Source organism: Ornithodoros turicata, chromosome 1 (assembly GCF_037126465.1).
Source record: "Ornithodoros turicata isolate Travis chromosome 1, ASM3712646v1, whole genome shotgun sequence".
In the NCBI taxonomy this organism is placed as follows: Eukaryota; Metazoa; Arthropoda; class Arachnida; order Ixodida; family Argasidae; genus Ornithodoros; species Ornithodoros turicata.
This window is the reverse complement of record NC_088201.1, coordinates 3,906,755-3,924,323: the sequence shown is the minus strand read 5'-3', so window position 1 is coordinate 3,924,323 and position 17,569 is coordinate 3,906,755. Positions and strand designations below refer to the sequence as shown.

The window sequence follows — 17,569 nt, the reverse complement described above, 5'->3', positions numbered from 1 at the left end:
ACCGTAAAACCAGATTTATATTGTGCGAATACCCTAACCTGTCGAAATATAACAAAAGTGTAACATACATAACATTTGGATTGTGTAGAAAAATAAAATAATAACGGTAATAAAAACTTCTCAGTCTCTGATGTATTGGCTTGATTGGCTTTAAGTTGCTTCAATCTCACCATTTCCGTTTGTAGTGTACCCCGTATAGGTTGCATGTGTTCATGAGGTTTCCGCTCCATGTGCTTTCGGAAAATGTTTTAATTACTCCGGTTTTTAATATAGCTAATCATGCAGAACGACGACGTAAGTTGTAGATACAGTTCTGCTGCTGTCACGATGAAGTCCTTGTGTGTTTCTACGACGTTGTTTTAACGTTGCGAAGTGCTTCACCGAAGTGCGGGGTTTGAGTCGGTTGGCAGATTTAGCACTTCACTAGTTGTATTTATATTTTACTACATAAGTTTTCATTCAAGGTGCCAGGTCCTTGCTGTTGGCAGACTCTCATGGTTATAATAACCCTTTGCAAAAAAGTTTTTAAGAAATACGTTGACACTTGCGCGATTTCGAAATTAACCCACGTTTCAGTTTGTGTACTGAACTCAGTGTGGGTGCAGTATTTCAGGATTCATTGTGTACTTTACTGGATGTTGTCATTAACATTTGATAGAATTACGCAACTCATTCGTTACCTGTGTTCCAGGTCATTTGGAGTATCATCAAAGGAAGTTTCTGCTCATTTAAAATCAAGTATGTATTTCCACACAATTAAATAATGTCTGCAACAATTTTTTGGGCTTTGCTTCGATGTTCAAGGCCGACTTATGTGGATACACCAGTTATTAATACTAAATTTTTCATGGTCTGGTTTTACGTGCCCCAGACAGAGCAACAACAGTTTCAGGAGTTAGTTTTCAAACGCAAACGTTTCATAAGTTCTATTACGGTGTCATTGAGGGTTTGTTCAACATCTTTGCATATCTATCCAATATCTGATACGATTTTTACTTTGCTAGTATTACAGGTAGAGGTCTGCATTAATGACAATAATAATAATAATAATTTTGGTGTTACCTCGCGAGAGAATTGTGATCGTGGGCGACAACAAAGTAGATTTTGCTCGCACGAGTGTCCTTTAGCGTGTGCTTCAAATGTCTATGCAGCCCGTTACGTATCCCTTGGAACGTTTGGCCAGGCTGTCTGGCAACCTTGGGATCAGTGACTTCAAATTTTTTCTTTGTTTTTGTTTAAATCGTACTTGGCTAGGACGCGCCTCATCAGCGTTGTCCGCCCGATACAAAGGGCACAGCCGATAGGATCATCGTCATCATCATCATCATTGGGGGGAGCAACGATCCATCCACCGAGAATTTCCCTGCGTTGGCGAATAACATTGTTGAGAAATACATTTTCACCACCTCTTGCGACGCCCTCTCGTGGTAGAAAAAATTGACTCGGCGTCTCAAAAACACGTTGCACCTCTCGTTAATGACGCACGTGCGACCACTCTCGTTGCAGCACAAAGTCCCAGCAGTTCTGCCGCAATGACTACAACCTCACCGGCCTGTGCAACCGCGCGTCGTGCCCGTTGGCAAACTCCGTGTACGCCACGGTCAAAGAAGAAGACGGCGTCTGCTACCTCTACATGAAGACGGCGGAGCGGGCAGCCTTCCCGAGCAGGCTGTGGGAAAAGGTGAAGCTCTCGAAAAACTTTGAGAAGGCACTGGAGCAGATCAACCGCCACCTCATCTACTGGCCGTCGTTCGTCCGGCAAAAATGCAAGCAGCGGCTCCTCAAGATCACGCAGTACATCATCCGCATGCGGAAGATGCGTCTTTCCAGGCAGTGAGTTTTTGCACCTGGCTTTTTTTCTTTTTTTTTTCTGTGTGTGTGTGTCAGTTAACAAGAAATATGTTGAAGGTGGCTTCGGTTAACCAGATTCGGGCACTCGGCAGTCATACGTGATTTCACGTGCGTGACTAGAAATGTTTGTTTCATTTTGTATTGTAAAATGAAAGTTGCTCAGGACTCTGTGTGGTAGTGTTTCCCAAACTGGGGGGGTTGTGACAGGGTCAGTGGGGGGGTCATGAAATGGCTTGGGAACTTGAAAAAAAAGGGGGCAGCAACCGGTGTCCTTAGAACATGCACTGCCCACTATTCTGTGTCACAAGACAGTTCATGGTAACAGACCCCCAGGTACAAAAAAACAAGCTCATTTATGTAAACAGTAACAGCTATTACTGAGTTTCTTTTTCTGCTTCTTCTTCTTCTTTTTGCGATAATTTCGAGCACAGCCGATTCCTTCTCACCGTATTAACTGTCAAATTAAATTTAAGCATCAATTTTGTGTATTACTGTTCATGCACTCGAACAGCTGGGGTTTTCCTATGGGGTGTTCCTATAGTAAGGTTGCATTATTGGGTGAGGCAATTTTACCATAAATTACAATCATTAGAAAAAAAAAGCTTCATATTAGAAGTTAAAGAAGCAGGTTGGTCATTTATGCAGATTAAAAAAGTAAGGGTCCTAAAACAGATCCCAGGTGGGATACCAGAGATTGCATAAGATGGCTCATACAGCGAATTCTTAAAACTTACAGACCGCTGACTGGTAAAGGAAATTTCGAACCCGTTTCACCACTTGTAGACGGATATTTGAAGAAGATAATTTCATTACCTATAAGTCACGCGGAACCTTATCAAAAGCCTTTGAAAAACCTAGAGAAACAGCATCGGTTTGGTCATCAGAGTCGAGGTTAGGAAAGAGATCGTACGGAAAAGGTGCAAGCCATGTCTCACAGGAATAGCTTTTCCTGAACCCGCGTTGGGACTCGGGAAAAGAAGTTATTTTCGAATGTGGACACTAAGTTAGAAAAAAAAAATGATGTGCTCAAGTCAAGCGTGGACTGTAGTTAGTCAGTAAAGATTTATCCCCACTTTTAAAGATTGGTATCACTTTGTTGGGATGCCAGCAGTTGCAGGAGGCTGTGATAATGTTAGAGCCCTCAGAACGGGATGTACGGCCCTGAGGTAAACCCTGAGAAAAGAGGACACTTTAAGGCTGTCAGTTAGCTTCAATATACCATTATGCAGTAGTTAATGTTCCATGGGAGGATGTTCATAAACTTGTGAACGAACAGGTGATGAGAGCCCGTTTTTTGGTGAAGGCCGAAACAAGAGAGTAATTTAACTCTGACGTATGAGATGTCAGGGATAAAATCACCGAAGGAAATCTTAGGCGTGTTTCGGGCTGTTCTTTTGGGTCGATAATGTTCCAGAATTTTGCGAGGGTTAAGGTGGTGGAAAGGGGTGTGACTTTTTGTCATTGAATAAAATTGAATTGAATGAAGAATCAGCGCTTCGCTCGGTGGTGAGCACTGGAGTATGCTTTAGCAACATCGCGATACGATTCTCAGTCAAAGGGTGTGTTATGATAGCTATCTGCGATCTGCGAGCTATCTTTCTTTTTGTTCCCGAGATGACTGTTTCCTGACGAATTGCGGATTATTTGCCACCAGATGTCGCCCCGAGCTGCATTCACTCGATTTTGCTATCGCATTAAACATATTAAACATTCTGTGTTGTATTTCTGGCTTGTGCTGGGTTTACAAACAACAAGCTGTTAAACTCTGCTGTCAACATAAACTGCCTGCCTGCCGCTTTACATGGCTTACAACCCCAGAGTTATACTTTGGCTTCGGTATTTAAAACATCATGAAAGCAACGATCTCAAGGACCTGCCCTTGATGAAAAGCTAGCAAGTACCTCTGTGATTGACGGTGCTGATCCACATGCTGCTTAATAATGCCCGTACGCAGAACCATTACTACCAATCATCATTGCAATTTTGCCCGCATTATCTTTTGTCAGGAAGAAGCTAGTTCCGACTCAGCGCAAGATAGAGCGGCGAGAGCGGCGCAGAGAAGAGAAAGCACTCATAGCTGCTCGTCTGGACACAGCCATTGAGAAAGAGCTGCTGGAACGACTCAAGCAGGGAACGGTGAGACGTCCGCGGCTCGAAGGCATCAAATCCTGATGACAACGTTCTTTTCTAGTACAAGGACATATACAACTTCCCACAAAAGGCCTTCGACAACGTCCTGAAGGCAGAAGAGGTCGAGAGCGAGGTTGAGTCTGAAGAGGAGGAAGAAGTTGAAGAGGATGTGGTAAGTAACGTAAAAGCAGCGTCGATGGTACTTAAAGGGATGGCTGTGGATGGTACTTAAAGGGAGGCAGCACACAGGACGAGACAACACACCCCCGACGTCGATGTGCGTGTTGTCTCATCCTGTGCGTCGCGTCACTCCAAGACACGACCAACTTCCGAGATGGGGAGCGTACAGCGACGAAACGTCGCTTCGGTTAAGAGGCTGACGTTATCGGGCAGAGCTGCAAGCGTGTTAGGAAAGCATCGACACATTTTTCCAGCCTACCAGAGCTTAGCAAAGTTTAATTTGAAGCAAAATTGTTTTTATTTTTTAAATTTTTTTCGTACTACTCGATTGTTCGGACTTTTGCGCGATCCCACGCCGAGTCCGAAAAATCGGACAGCGCCCGTATTTATGTTTGGGATGTTTGATACGCAGGACACGGTGCAGTACGTGGCGGCCGACGACATGGAGGAGAGCGACGTCTCCGACATGGAAGACATGGAGTTTTCAGATGTGGAGTCCGGTGAGGAAGAGACAAGTAAGCCGGGTCCGTCGACACGCAGGAGAAAGCCGCACGTGGAAATTGAGTACGAGCAGGACACACCTTCCACTTCCAAAATAAAGGCAACCGACTTCTAAAGCTAGGCACATCACGTTTGTCTCTTACATGGGCTGTACACTGTAAAGAAAAAAAAAGTGGTCTTTGCGACCCTTTGTCACTCGAGTGCCTAAACGTAGAGCCTTAATATTGTAGTTATGTAGAGACGAGAGGCTCCGTAAAAAAAAAGCGGAATTTTTTTTTGGGGGGGGGGGGTGGAAACCAGTTCCTTTCGGGTTTTTTCGTCGTCTCCAGAAAAAATTCCGGGCGACAAATTTCAAAATCGTAAATTTTTGTGCCTTGGATGCGTTCCAGCCCGCCAACAGTGCTTTAGGTGCCTCTAATCCGCCAACAACCACCAACTTAGAGCTCCGTCTGGCTGCTCCAAGCGATCGCCATCGCGTTCGCATAATGTCGGAGTTCTTGTCGGAGTGGACGGGTTGTTTTAATTACCTGTCGCTGAGTAGACAGCAGTCTCATGGATTGCTATGCTCCGCACTCATGCCTAAAGGATGAACACTACTAAAGCTTCTAGCACATTGTATGCTGTGGTTTGGCCGGCAGTGCTACGACTCCACTTTAAATCGAATAGTGTAGAGACGCAGTAACCACATTTGTTTCCAGTTTTTCCAGTTTTTCGGGATAAAAAAACAAAAGAACCATTCTTTTCTTTCTTTTTTGAGCAATTCCAAGTTTCCGGAAATTTTGCATCTCTCTAGTTACGGCAGTGAGGCGGTGGCAGCGATTAAGAACATGCTGTGCTGGGGTGGACAAGGAGGCATTATGCCGTCATACCCCTCCCCGTCGCTAGAGCTGTGATTGATGCCCCCATGATGGCACTTATCAAAGGCCTGGCAGCAAGTTCATCGAGCCATTATTGTGAACTGTTTCGTTCATGCGGGCTTCTGGTCTTCCACCGCCGTACCGGAGCCAGCAGACGAGTTCGGTGGCTGTGTTGAATGGACCATTTCCGACAACGCGCATGCCCAGCCCTTGAGTCCGCCATCTTTGAGCGGAAGACATCGCCATGGACCCACCTGCGGGCGACTGTCATGTTCATTGTGGCGAGATAGTCAGTTTCAAGGTTACGCGGACGTTTGAGGTCTGGTAATGAGTACAATGCGCTTTCACTCTTTCCGCATTTTTCTTCCAATCTTCTCTTGCTACTTTCCCACGCAACGTACATGCCAGTTCGTAAAGTGTCACCATTATTGAGGGGAAAGACACGACGTTCGACATTCCACCGCCAGGGGCAACGCGAATATGGAGAAGGTCCATTGTGCAACGACTGTGAGTAGTCATAGTGCCTCCCTCTAGTGTGCGTACCACGACATACTAGATTCCCTTCCCAGTGCCGCATTTTTGGAAGGTAGCGGTGGCGCTACCCATCGTCCCCAGTTATTGCTTCCTCAACTTCTGCGATACTTTGTACTTCAGCTTACCCTAGTATTTCTGTACAAGCGGTGGACGTTCCACGGATGTTTCATTCTGAGGTTGATTATCATCATCATTCTACGCGTTTTCATAGGAGATATGGCTGTCGTCTGCTATGGAGTCACTAAATAAGCTACGCTTCAGAGTATCGACGCTCGGTTCCAAGAGCGAGCATGCGCCATCTTGTTTCCGGGGCGCTTTACCCGCGCGCACGCGTACTGCGCACCTTAGCGCGCTGTGCCATCTATGGTGCGCGGGTGAAATGTTCCTTTCGTTTACAAGCAGCAGTTGACGGCCTTGAGCTCACCTTGACATCCTCGGCATGCTCTGGTTCACGCACAACAATAATCATACATGTTTCTCTATGCCACAGGAAGCATTATGTTAGACGTCTTTGATCCTCAAATGGGGATGGTACCGGAATGGTGCGGAAACAAGATGGCGCTCCTGCTCTTTCTTGGACCTCAGTGTCGATACTCTGAAGCGAAGCTCATTTAGTGACTCTACTGAACACCAGTACGTTCGAGAGGATTATCTGTAGACCCTGAAGTTTTCGGGTTTTATATTTTCCCAAATTCGGAGGGTAGAAATCGGGTCATTAAATTGATGTCGAAAATTCATGCAAATTCGGGCAGAAAAATTACCATCAGACTGAGTTCGGGGACAAATCGGGCATTATTGTAGAATAAACGTTCACTGTACCGTTTATCCAGAGTGCCAGAAGTAAGGGGCAGTCGCATATTTTGTGAGCAACTAGTATGTCGATGCCTTGAGGTGCCTAGCCTAGATGCAGTTTTGCAGGTAGAAATCGGGTTTAACCCTAGATAGGTGAACCTCAATTCGGGGTGCAAATTCGGGGGAAAATCGGGTTTAACCCTAAAACATCAGGGTCTAATTATCTGTGAGGGAGAAGCTCAACCAGTTTGGCAAACTGGGGGCTTTTCGGTCAGCTGGGTATGGCGGAAAAGATGCGGCAGCGGACATCATCTTACAAGATGAGGGTACATATACTGAATGTAACGTTGTAGTCGGCTGGTGGTGAGTGGCTTAGTGAACCATAGCCGAAGGACTGTAAATGGCGTTGAAAGCTGGCACACTGCGACCTACGGAACGGCTACGGAACGGATCAATCACAGTATCAGTAACAGTGTTCAAAACCCCGAGACTAGGGAACGTAACAAGAACACACGTCAATATAGTCTGAAAACGCGGATAAGTTTCCATCGAGAGACGACAAATTTATCCACAGCAGGAGCAATAAAGGGGGTCGTCTGTGTACCAAACTTGTTTGCATGTCAGTACCAGTATGTGTGCTGTTTTGCAACTTGTTCACTTTGACTGAGAAAAAAAAAAAAAAGACTGATCTTAACCCTTTCGGCCGGTAGGAACGGTATAGTAGCTCATAAACATAAATGCTCATAACCTCCAAACGCTCATATGCATCGAAAGAAAATTTGTGGTTTTGAGCGTTTAGTTGAGGTTGAATGAATGGTGCCACCAGTTTATGTTAACAGCTTTGTCCTGTGCCAGAACGAATAGCACTTTCTCGTTTGGGGATTCCTTCACGACACACTATCAGGCAGCAGCATACACAGGTTTGATAGTTACGATATCTCCGATATTTACCTTGATTTCGGAGGGAGAACAACTTTGCAAGCATACCATAACCGTTCATAACCGTACTAAGAATTCGTCAGTTTGTCCGAAATAACAACATTCAACGAGGAATTGGGAGCATTTAACAAAGATATGTCAAACATGACAGAACTAGCTCTTGGATGACAGATCTTCAACAGAACTTTAGATCCCAAACAGATCTTTGCATTCATTCCGACAAAAAGAAAACTGCTTTCCGATTGCAAAATACTGTTCCTGTAAGGTCAAATATTTATCGCTCTAGCCGAAGCATATATTAAGCATATGTACTGGGGAGTAATGCATTACAATTGAGTAATGAATGAGTAACGGTACATTACATTTAACGCATTACATTTTGAGCATCACTCATTACTTGGGTCGAATGTTCTGGCACTGTCTAATGCCAACAGTCACGCCACAGAAAAATCTTTTTTTTTTTTTTTTTTTTTCAATGCAACTTTTACGATGACCAGGTGGTCACAAAAAAGTACCAAGCGCAGGTTATTCTGGGGTAGGCCAACACCAGTCAAAATAGGGTGTCATCACACTTTTTCATATTCTCGATTTTTCCATTTTCTTTTTTTTTTTTTGTGTGTGTGTGACAGAGAGAAATAGTGCGAGTGTGTGGCCTCGCGCGTGCGTGCGTGCTTGCATTCTAAGATGACATTCTGCAAGCGATGCTCACGCGGCTGCTGGCGGGATACACCGCTTACCCCCAGGAGTGAGGCCTATCGCTGTCGCTGAAATATACGCTTACAATATGGTTTAGGCATGTCACTCGTTTCTGCACAGGTTCGCTAGTATACCGATTTGGGGGATATTCGTGTGACCGTTACCTATAATGCAGGGCGTTGTTGGAGAGTTCTGGGAGAATGTAAGGCCCGAGTATTTACATTACTTCATGAAAGTAATGGCATAAGTGAGCGGAGACTCTGTCTTGCACGGAACGTTTATTGAGGCGATATAGGACGAGCTTCCATATCCATCACCTCCCTATCTCATTTCGGACATCTTCATATACACGTTCGCCGAGGCATGTGTTCGGAATGGATTTTCGTGCGAAACAGCCTCATCGTAATAATACCGTCGGGACTGTATATGGTCCCCCTTTTCGCGAAGCATTCCCCCCTTCGTTTTGTTCAGGGTGTAGTCACTGAGCGATGGATATATTTCACCGCAATGTCCTAGATCCATCTTAGACAATGTTGATATAGCCGTCTTGTCAACCTCAAATTACATTCTGAGCATGGGCCGCACACTGTTCCTGTCGCTGTGCGGTTACCTATAGGAAAAAGCAATCGAGACTGCGAAAAAAAAACTGCGCACGCTCTCCGCGCCGCGCGGGGGCATACAGATTAATAAGCCGCACCAAGCACCCCGGCCGTCACTGTTCACGGTCGTACCAACGGACGTTACCAACGAAAGAGGGGAGCAATACAATTGCTACTCCTGCCCGATGCGGTGACCCGTGACTGAAGAAAACCCTGACAGTATGATTCGCCTCTAACAGCCTGACCGCGCGAGCCGACAACAGGCGGGTCTCCAGCAGAAGAAGAACATCAGTCCGAAAACCTTTTTGCCCATCGCAACACAGAAAACTGCTTGGGGTTACCACTAAACCCCCTACAATTTAGCGCCACTATTCTCAGCGTCATCAGAAAAAGAAGGAAGAACAACCACATTAAGGCATCTGAGAGAGGAGACAGGGAACGCACTGACCAGGGCTTCGGACAACAGGGGATCCGATGCTTCTCGTTTCACACCCTGACGGCATATAGCTCGTACGCTTCTGTGGCGTCGCTGCTCATACTCTCCAACGAGGAGCCACTAAGGAACCAAGGAACCTCAACACAGTCTGGGACGACTGTGGTGCACCGTACAAGCCGCGCCCGGAACCGTCAGCCCGGTCCACAGCGGGCGCAGAGGAGTCCTCAGCGCGATCAGCCAGGGGCGTGACGTCGGAAGAACGCTGGAGCAGCACTGTAGACTCGCCAACAGGTACATCAACCTGTGGCAATGCGGCATCGACAGCAACTTCAACTTCAGTTGCACTGCCCCCGCAGAACGCTGTCCGCCCGATATAAAGGGAACGGTCAACACGATCATCATCGTCATCATCATCATCAGTTGCCACAGAAGGAACCACGTTAGACTTTTGTGGGCAACCAAGTGGATGATCAGACGCGCGAACATCGGTCTCAGAGTCGCTAGAAACGGCTGCCACACGACAGGCCCGAGCACAAGTGCAAATCATCCATTTGTATTGTCATCAAGCAGGAGAGCTACCTATGGAGTGCAAATCATCCATTTTTTTAAAAGAAAAATTCTTTCCCGGAACAGCACCGCAAGCGGTACTGCCCCGTCGACATTTTTATCGTCCGTACTATTCAAAGACACGGCCCACTCAGGGGCGGACCGCGTTATCAAGAGGCCCTTCTCCAAATATGAAACACCGGCTCCCTTTCGCCTCCCTCCACCGCGGAAGATTAATACGCGGAGTTGAAGGGAGACCAGAGCATACCATCATTGCAGAGCATATATCATCTATCATTGCATCAGAGCATATCATCCAGCGTGTATTGTCGTGTGTATTGTCATCAAGCAGGAGAGCTACCTATGGAGGTAGTCCCCTTTGGACAGACACTAACTTTACGTTACAGTCCTACAAGCTAGATAACAACACTCTCTAGGAGAGTTTGCTTTTCGTACCGACCATACCACGCGAACAATCCAAACACGGGAGAGCCGCTGCAGAGTGCAGTACGGTCCTAGCGAGCTGGCCAGAACATGATTTGCCACTCACCCTGAACGTGGCGGAAGAGACGAGTAGACGTCAGCCAGCGGCGAGAGCACTCCACAAGACCATACAGTGCTTGCTCACGGACAATGTGGCTACGAAGCCCTGACCTGACAGCCTGAAATATAGCTGCGTCTCCGAAGTCTGGGCCACCGAAAGCCAGCCGGCAACGACGGATCCAAATTTGAAAGTTGATCTCGGTAATTAATAAAGCCAATTGTTTACGCTGAACGCGCGGAACAGGCAACGGTTCCAGGAACTGCACGGTGGCCCAGGCGACAGTCGACAGTCGACAGCTGAAATATCTGGGTTACTCTGCGCCACAGCAAAAGAGGAACATGACAACGCCGGAAACAGTGCTCTGCGGTTTCACACATCCCGCAAGACAGGCAACCGTCAGAGCGAGAGATGTGAAAGCGGTGTAGTCGCTCGCGAAGAGGAAGAACGTTGTGGGCCAACTTCCACTGAAGACTGGCGCGGCGTGCATCTAGCCAGCCCGCAGTGATTCGACGCCAAGACAGCTTCGACGGCACCGAAGGAACTGGGGGACCAGACTCCAACTCCCGGATAGCTGTATAAAAATCGCTGACAGCCCATAACTGGAGGTCAGCGTCCGGAAGCTGGAGTCGCAAACGCCGTACAACATCAACACAAGCACTGTATTGATGAGGCAGGACTTCGGACCTAGGCCGAAACCTAGGGCTCTCAACGAACCACCTGGTAGCACATCCCAGAGAGTACTGCACTAATGCGCACGCTGGGTGTTCGGGAGTGTGCAATGCCTCGAAATAAACGCGCGACTGAAGTGCAAGACATTTGTCGAGCACCACCGGCAAGGCTAAGCCGCCCTGGTCACGTGTACGGTGCAAGCGGGATCTCGCGACCCACTCCACCGAACTGCCCCAGAGGAAACGGAACGCGTGCCTCGTGATGGCAGTACGGATTAGTGGTGGCGGCGTGGCAACGACTCCTAAAAACCACAAGCGACTGTAGTACCAGGCCAGTAGCAGATGAGCACGAAACGTGATGGGCAAATCAACAAACTTAAGCTGCCGCAGGACAGCTCTGCAACGGTTAAACACTCGTGGCCAATTTACGGTAGATATTCCAGTGCAATCAAAAGTCACGCCAAGAATTTTGACTTCTGGCCTCACTGGAACACAGAAAGGAGCTCCGCAGGAAGGCTGGTGGTTCAAAAACAGTGCTGCACTTTTTGACCTATTCAGTCTTGCCCCTGAAACGGCTCCGTAGTCCTCAAACGCCTTCAAAACGGGCCCTAGGGAACACTCGCGAGAAACGATCACAGAGATGTCATCCGCGAACGCAAAAACAGGTGGGGGGCATCCATTGGGCAGTGGCAATGTAACAGGAAGCGAGCACAGTCTCTCGAGTAGAGGGTTGATGGCAATGGCGTACAAGGCGGGAGAGAGGGGACATCCTTGACGGACCCCACAAGTTACATCAAAGGGGGACGACAGTCCGCCAGCGACAGAGACAACGCTTCTAGCGCCCCTATACAACGTTTCCACATACCTGGTCCAAGCAACGGCGAACCCATATGCCCTCAGCCGAGAGAACAGGTAAATGTTTATTGAGAAGAGTAAACTTTTCACACAAAATGAGATCAAACATGACTATGGTAACTATATACAAGAAACGCAAGAAAAACACGCACAAACAGCAATAGACGGTAAGTGAGAGCTAAAAAACTATGTACAGAACAAAGAACAACCAAACACTAGCGGTGGCTCAAGAGAGAAACCTCGCTTTAGGGAACAGTTATCATATTAAGCACGCGGGTTAATCAAAACAAACAAAGGCGACAAGACGAGAAGTTACAAGAACTGGAACAGGCATCACACAGGTGGTATATACAAGGGTATGTACACGTTTGTCCATGAGACCTATCACAGCTTTATGATTATATGGCCACTAGCCAACACAAACACGTTCCAGTGGTGCTTCCACCGCTTTCGGAACAGGTAAAAAGGGCAAAATTAATTTTACAGCTACGTACAGAACCGCAATAGAGCATGCTGCATGCCTTGCAGAAATATGGGAGTTCGGTGTTCGCGGTGTCTCCGCTGGTAAGGTTGTCAAGGAACAGAACACAGGCACGTGGCCGGCCTTTGGATTATGATTTGGATTGTTCATAATTTGCTGCTCAAAATAGATTCGTTGTTCGGCTGACTGTGGCTCTCGCATCAGGAAACGGGTGGCGTGATCAGCGTATATGGAACTTGGTCAGTGCAGTCTTCGGTCGCTTTCCTGGTTTCCCTGAGTCTACCTCTGCGTTGGCAACCTGCATCCTTTTGGGGCACGTGATGTGCCTATATAATAATAGAAATAATAATAATTGGTAGTAGATTTACACGTAAGGTGAGTCCGCGCACAATTATACTTCGGCCCCCGTCGACACTTACTATCATGGTTTACGATTGCTTTTCCTCTCGATCAGCGTGACTTAGCGGCAAACTTCAAAGAAAACTTGTAGACTCTTTCCATCGATGGTGCTTCCCCTATTTATTCTCCTCTCCACGCATCTTTGCGACTGATTTGGTGCGCCGTTGAATACCTGAAACTTTGAAGCCTCAATTTAGGGACATTGCTTTGGCAGTTCCAATAGCAATATCGAGCGGATTTCTTGGTGGATCTGACTAAGTTCGCTACGGGCTCTCTAATTCTGTAAAAAAAAAAAGAAAAGAAAAGAAACGTTAGGCTGACTTGGGAAATTTTGGAGTTCAATTAAAGAAATTCAATTTTTTAAATTAAAATCAAATGAAAATATTTTTGCGAGGTGGCAAATTCCATAGATAGAGAAGTTACCCGTCAAAAAGAACTCGTTACAAGTTCAGTTACAGTGTGCAAAATGTAACTAAGTTAATAACGAGTTCTTCAGCCTGAAATGTAACTCGCAGTTACTGAGTTACTTAAAAAAAAGAACGAGTTACTTCCAAGTTACTTCGGCAGCAAAACAGCATTACGCAGGTGCAGCGCGCGTGAGCAGTTGAGTTAGACCTTGAGTTGCCTGCGGAGGAGTGCAACACGCTTAGATCGTTTTCGTTTATGTCCAACAATAGACCTCTCCCTGTTTGTAAACGAATGACGTCATAGTGTTCGACAGAGCCATAATTTGGTAGAATTAAACTACGCTCGAAGCTAGAGGTGAACAAGGTCGCGCACGGAAGCCACGGTCTTGAGGGGACTACGATATGGTCCCTTAAAGGGACGCGACCTTCGGTCCTACTTTTCTTTCAATGGGAGGTAGCGAACAAGTGCCCGTTTGTGGAACCCAGCCCTCTCCTTCCGATCTGTTTCGGTTTCAGTCTGTCTACCAATGTCATGATGACGTTTCTCTTGTAGAGCTCTATTCGAATTCTTTGCACCTTACTCCCTGTGGGCGCACAATGGTTCAGCTTCATTTCAATGGCAGCGGTTCTTACTTCCTCAATAAAATGCTGTCATTGATTGATTATCACGTTTGATGGCATAAAATGCCATGAAGGAACCAGAGAGAAAGCAAGAAAATATGTGGACGTGAGTCAAAAGCGAGTTAAAAGTAACTTGGAACTTAACCTAACTTACTTTGGCAAAGTTACCTGAAAAAGGAACGAGTTCCTCTGAAAGTTACCACGCCGGAAAAGTACCGAGTTAAGTTACAAGATACCGAAAAAAGGAACTTAGTTACAGTAACGAGTTACCTCGAACTCTGGCAAATTCAGTTGCCACACAATTATTTTTTCGGCGCCGCGTTTTTTTACAAAGTCCGAATGACACGTTTTTTGAAACACCTTGTATAATGAAGGGGAAAAAAGCCATTAAAGAAACAAGTAAATGGCGCTAGACGTATTTGAAATTCAAAATTACAGATTAAGATGGCTTCTATGGCTGCACGCGGAGAAACAGATACTCATGAGTATCTGTTTCTCTGCGTGCTCCCCCCCCCCCTCCCTATCGTCGGCCCTGTATGAAATTGACGGTCGGGACAAGATTTCATGAACATCCCACAAGCATTCGTGTTCTCTAGATGACATTCTGGTGACGTTCCTGCAACGTGCAATCGGTACCCAAAAGTCCTGGTCTATTGGATCTCTCATGGATATCGATCCCTGGGATCGGCGAGTGTTACACAGACACCCCAAGCGACATACCAAGATTGGGTCAAGCTTGGCAACAGCTTGGCTGGCCAAACCGGAAACCTAGTGCACCAAACAAAAAAGAAAAAAAGAGGGGGGAGGGGGTAGCCTGGAAGTTCTGTAATGTACTGAACTGCAAGTGAAACATCTCGTCAGCAGTTATTGAGATTCTGTATCGATGTAGTTCAAGGCTTTTTTAGTAGCTCTTGCGTAAAAAAAACCTTGAAGACCCAGGGAGATACATACAGAATCTCAACTACTGCTGACGAGATGTTTTATCCCCATCAGGTGTATTTTATGGATTGGTACGAGTTTGGCCGAGGTATGCGTGCCATACATGGTTGCCAAGCTTTTACCAATCTTTGGCTGACCATCGGAGGCTAATATATCTAAAAAGTTGCATTGTTGGCCAAGCGACCTGCTGGCCGCACATTTGCCAATCGATGGCCATTGGCCACCGACTGCTTGGCGCAGTGGGCCGTTCTCTCATTGAACCAATGAAATGTGTCGTATTTATTGAGCAATCGTTGCAATCACAAGGCTTCCGACGTCTGTTGTGCGACGGTAGCAGTCACGTCCGAGGCTTCGTCGCTGTCTTCGGGTTCATGGTTTCGGTCAACCCGGCAGAGGTGACGTAGCCGGTTACGTAATGCTGGACTGAGGACCAGATACACCCACGGATTGGTACAGCTGTTGAGGCTGGCCAGGAGGAGGAAGATGGTCACCAGAGGGCCCTGTGAGGCTTCTGCAACAGACAGTCCACGATCCGTGACGTCACAGCTATGAAACACCCACGACCTACTAGATTATAACGACCATGTCATAATCGGCAGCCCCTATGGGGAACCCGTCCGCACAATCCGCTAGGGGCGCTGCATCATCGGCACGCGTGAACCTTTTAGGAACGTGACGTCAAGTAGAATCTCGGTCACCGGCCTTTAGTTGCTTAGTGGAGATGGTTACGACAGTCCATACACCTCCACTTTCCACGTACGGCGGTCCTGTCTTCCCGCGGCACCCGAGATGGGAAGAAAAAGGAAGAGGGCCTAGGACTACGTTTGCGAAAATCAAGATGTTGAACTCTCCGATAAGGAAGATGTTGTCGTATGCAAGTATTGTCGCGTGACAGTTAATGTGGGCTGTGGAAGAGGTGCGGCGCGCATATCGGAGCACGTGCAATCGCGGCACCACGTGAATCCTCGTAACGAACAAGGTGAGCATGCGGCAATGCGGTAATCCAGAAGATGTGGGTTCGAGTCCTACAGCTGGCTAACCTTTTCAGTGACTTTCATCTTTCATCATCTTTCATCGTCAAGGTGAGCTAGACGCGCACAACACTGAAATTACATCGTAATTGCTATTCGCCGATAACTGTCGGATAAACAATGTACACGCTAAGAAAAACATCGAAAAACTCCGATTTCGCGAAAGCCAATGAATATCGAAAAACATACCGCCGAATCTGCTCAAAAATAAACGTCGAAAACGCGGAACCCTAGTTATTGCACAGCATGGTTATTTTGGCGGACTGTGATCACTTCGATTAGGGTCTTATTTAGCCTCGTTGATTAAATCATCTTGCGTCATCTCTCTGGAACGACCGTAAAGCAGACATTTTCCGCCCAGTTTAAAACTTTTTGGCAGCGTGGATGACGATAAAGCACACGGGTATTAGTGACGTCGTACTTACCGTGCGCATCATTGGAGAATGTCACCAAAAGCTGCGTTACAGAGAAAGGTATCCAGCAGACGACGAAGCAGACGATCAGGACAAGCGTGATTCGAACAGTGCTGAGCAGCGGCAACCTGGCCCGCCATACCCGATACCACAGCGTACCGTAGCAGACTACCGTCGCCAGAGCGGGTCCCAAAAACACCGACACTACAAACCACACTACGTACAACCTTTCTGCCCACGGTCCTTCAAACGAGGCCCAGCAGTCATAAATACTCGGTCGCACTTGACGCATAGCAAACACAAACATCTGCGGTATCGCAAAGAATGCCGCGAGCACCCAGGGCATCCCGACCAAGACCAGCGACGGGCGCGCCAGACAACGGTCTACCGTCAACGACACTAGCGTGTAAGATGACAGGTACAGGACCGAGACTTGCAGGTACTTGATGAGCTTACAGAGAAACATGCCACCCCGGAAGCGATAGGTGACATCCCAGGCGAGTTGAGGGAGGATGTTGAAGATGGCGACCAATGTGTCTGCCACGCACAGGCGTTTCATGTATGCGAACGCTGGACGTCTTGGTAGAGCCCATAGCATCAAGCCATTGCCCACGAGAGCGAGGAAAAAAATGACAGAGAGCACGGCAACTTCGACGTTAGCCAGCTGCTCATCGCGCCCGTCCATGGTGAGACTGCACAAAGGCCGCTGTTATTCTTTCATTGAGGGCTCATGTAGAGGTTCCTTCCTGTTCAATGGATGGGGGAACGTCTTTTTATTCTGCAAGTCTCGTCTTTCACGGTCCTTAGTCTCCTATAAAGAACGTTATGTGGCGTGAAATGACGATTATTTTATGAAGTTCCGTAACATTTACAGTGTCACTACGCAACAGAAAAAAAAGAAAAAAAAAAGAATCGAATAATCATCAATCTCGCCCCAAAGTACGCAAAATATTAATGTCGTCAATGGACACCACGCGCGTCCACGGACTTTCGAAAGTTCTCCGGGTTTCTGAAAGTTTCGGGTTCTCCAAAAGTCGATGACGTCAGCACGAGCTCTGACGTCACTCTCCTAGCAAACGGCCGCGCGCATCTTCCTGGTTTCCTCTCTCCTCCCCATGTCGTTTGACGGCAGCATAGCGGCAGTTGCGGT

General features: G+C 47.2%; 2 protein-coding genes across 2 annotated transcripts; one reads left to right on the top strand and one right to left on the bottom strand.

Moving 5' to 3' along the window:
* The first annotated feature begins 178 nt into the window (after positions 1 to 178).
* LOC135396680 (protein MAK16 homolog) lies at positions 179 to 4,784 on the top strand. The gene is made up of 6 exons (XM_064627779.1): positions 179 to 294; positions 692 to 738; positions 1,507 to 1,833; positions 3,858 to 3,987; positions 4,043 to 4,168; positions 4,574 to 4,784. Exons 1-6 carry the CDS (start codon positions 280 to 282, stop codon positions 4,775 to 4,777), a joined length of 849 nt encoding a protein of 282 aa, XP_064483849.1. The 5' UTR covers positions 179 to 279; the 3' UTR covers positions 4,778 to 4,784.
* A 10,455-nt stretch (positions 4,785 to 15,239) lies between these two features.
* Positions 15,240 to 17,104, bottom strand: LOC135379203 (annetocin receptor-like). Its single transcript, XM_064612445.1, has 2 exons — positions 16,432 to 17,104; positions 15,240 to 15,486 (listed from the first exon to the last, which is right to left on the bottom strand). Exons 1-2 carry the CDS (start codon positions 17,102 to 17,104, stop codon positions 15,275 to 15,277), a joined length of 885 nt encoding a protein of 294 aa, XP_064468515.1. The 3' UTR covers positions 15,240 to 15,274.
* Positions 17,105 to 17,569: the final 465 nt, after the last annotated feature.

What these genes read in the sequence shown, in the direction of transcription:
- LOC135379203 (XM_064612445.1), bottom strand. Translation starts at nt 17,104, where the DNA reads ATGGACGGGCGCGATGAGCAGCTGGCTAACGTCGAAGTTGCCGTGCTC. An exon ending in ATTCTCCAATGATGCGCACG is followed by an intron (nt 15,487 to 16,431) that starts GTAAGTACGACG and finishes TGTCTGTTGCAG; the next exon opens with AAGCCTCACAGGGCCCTCTG.
- LOC135396680 (XM_064627779.1), top strand. An exon ending in AACGACTCAAGCAGGGAACG is followed by an intron (nt 3,988 to 4,042) that starts GTGAGACGTCCG and finishes GTTCTTTTCTAG; the next exon opens with TACAAGGACATATACAACTT. An exon ending in ATGTGGTAAGTAACGTAAAA is followed by an intron (nt 4,169 to 4,573) that starts GCAGCGTCGATG and finishes TTTGATACGCAG; the next exon opens with GACACGGTGCAGTACGTGGC.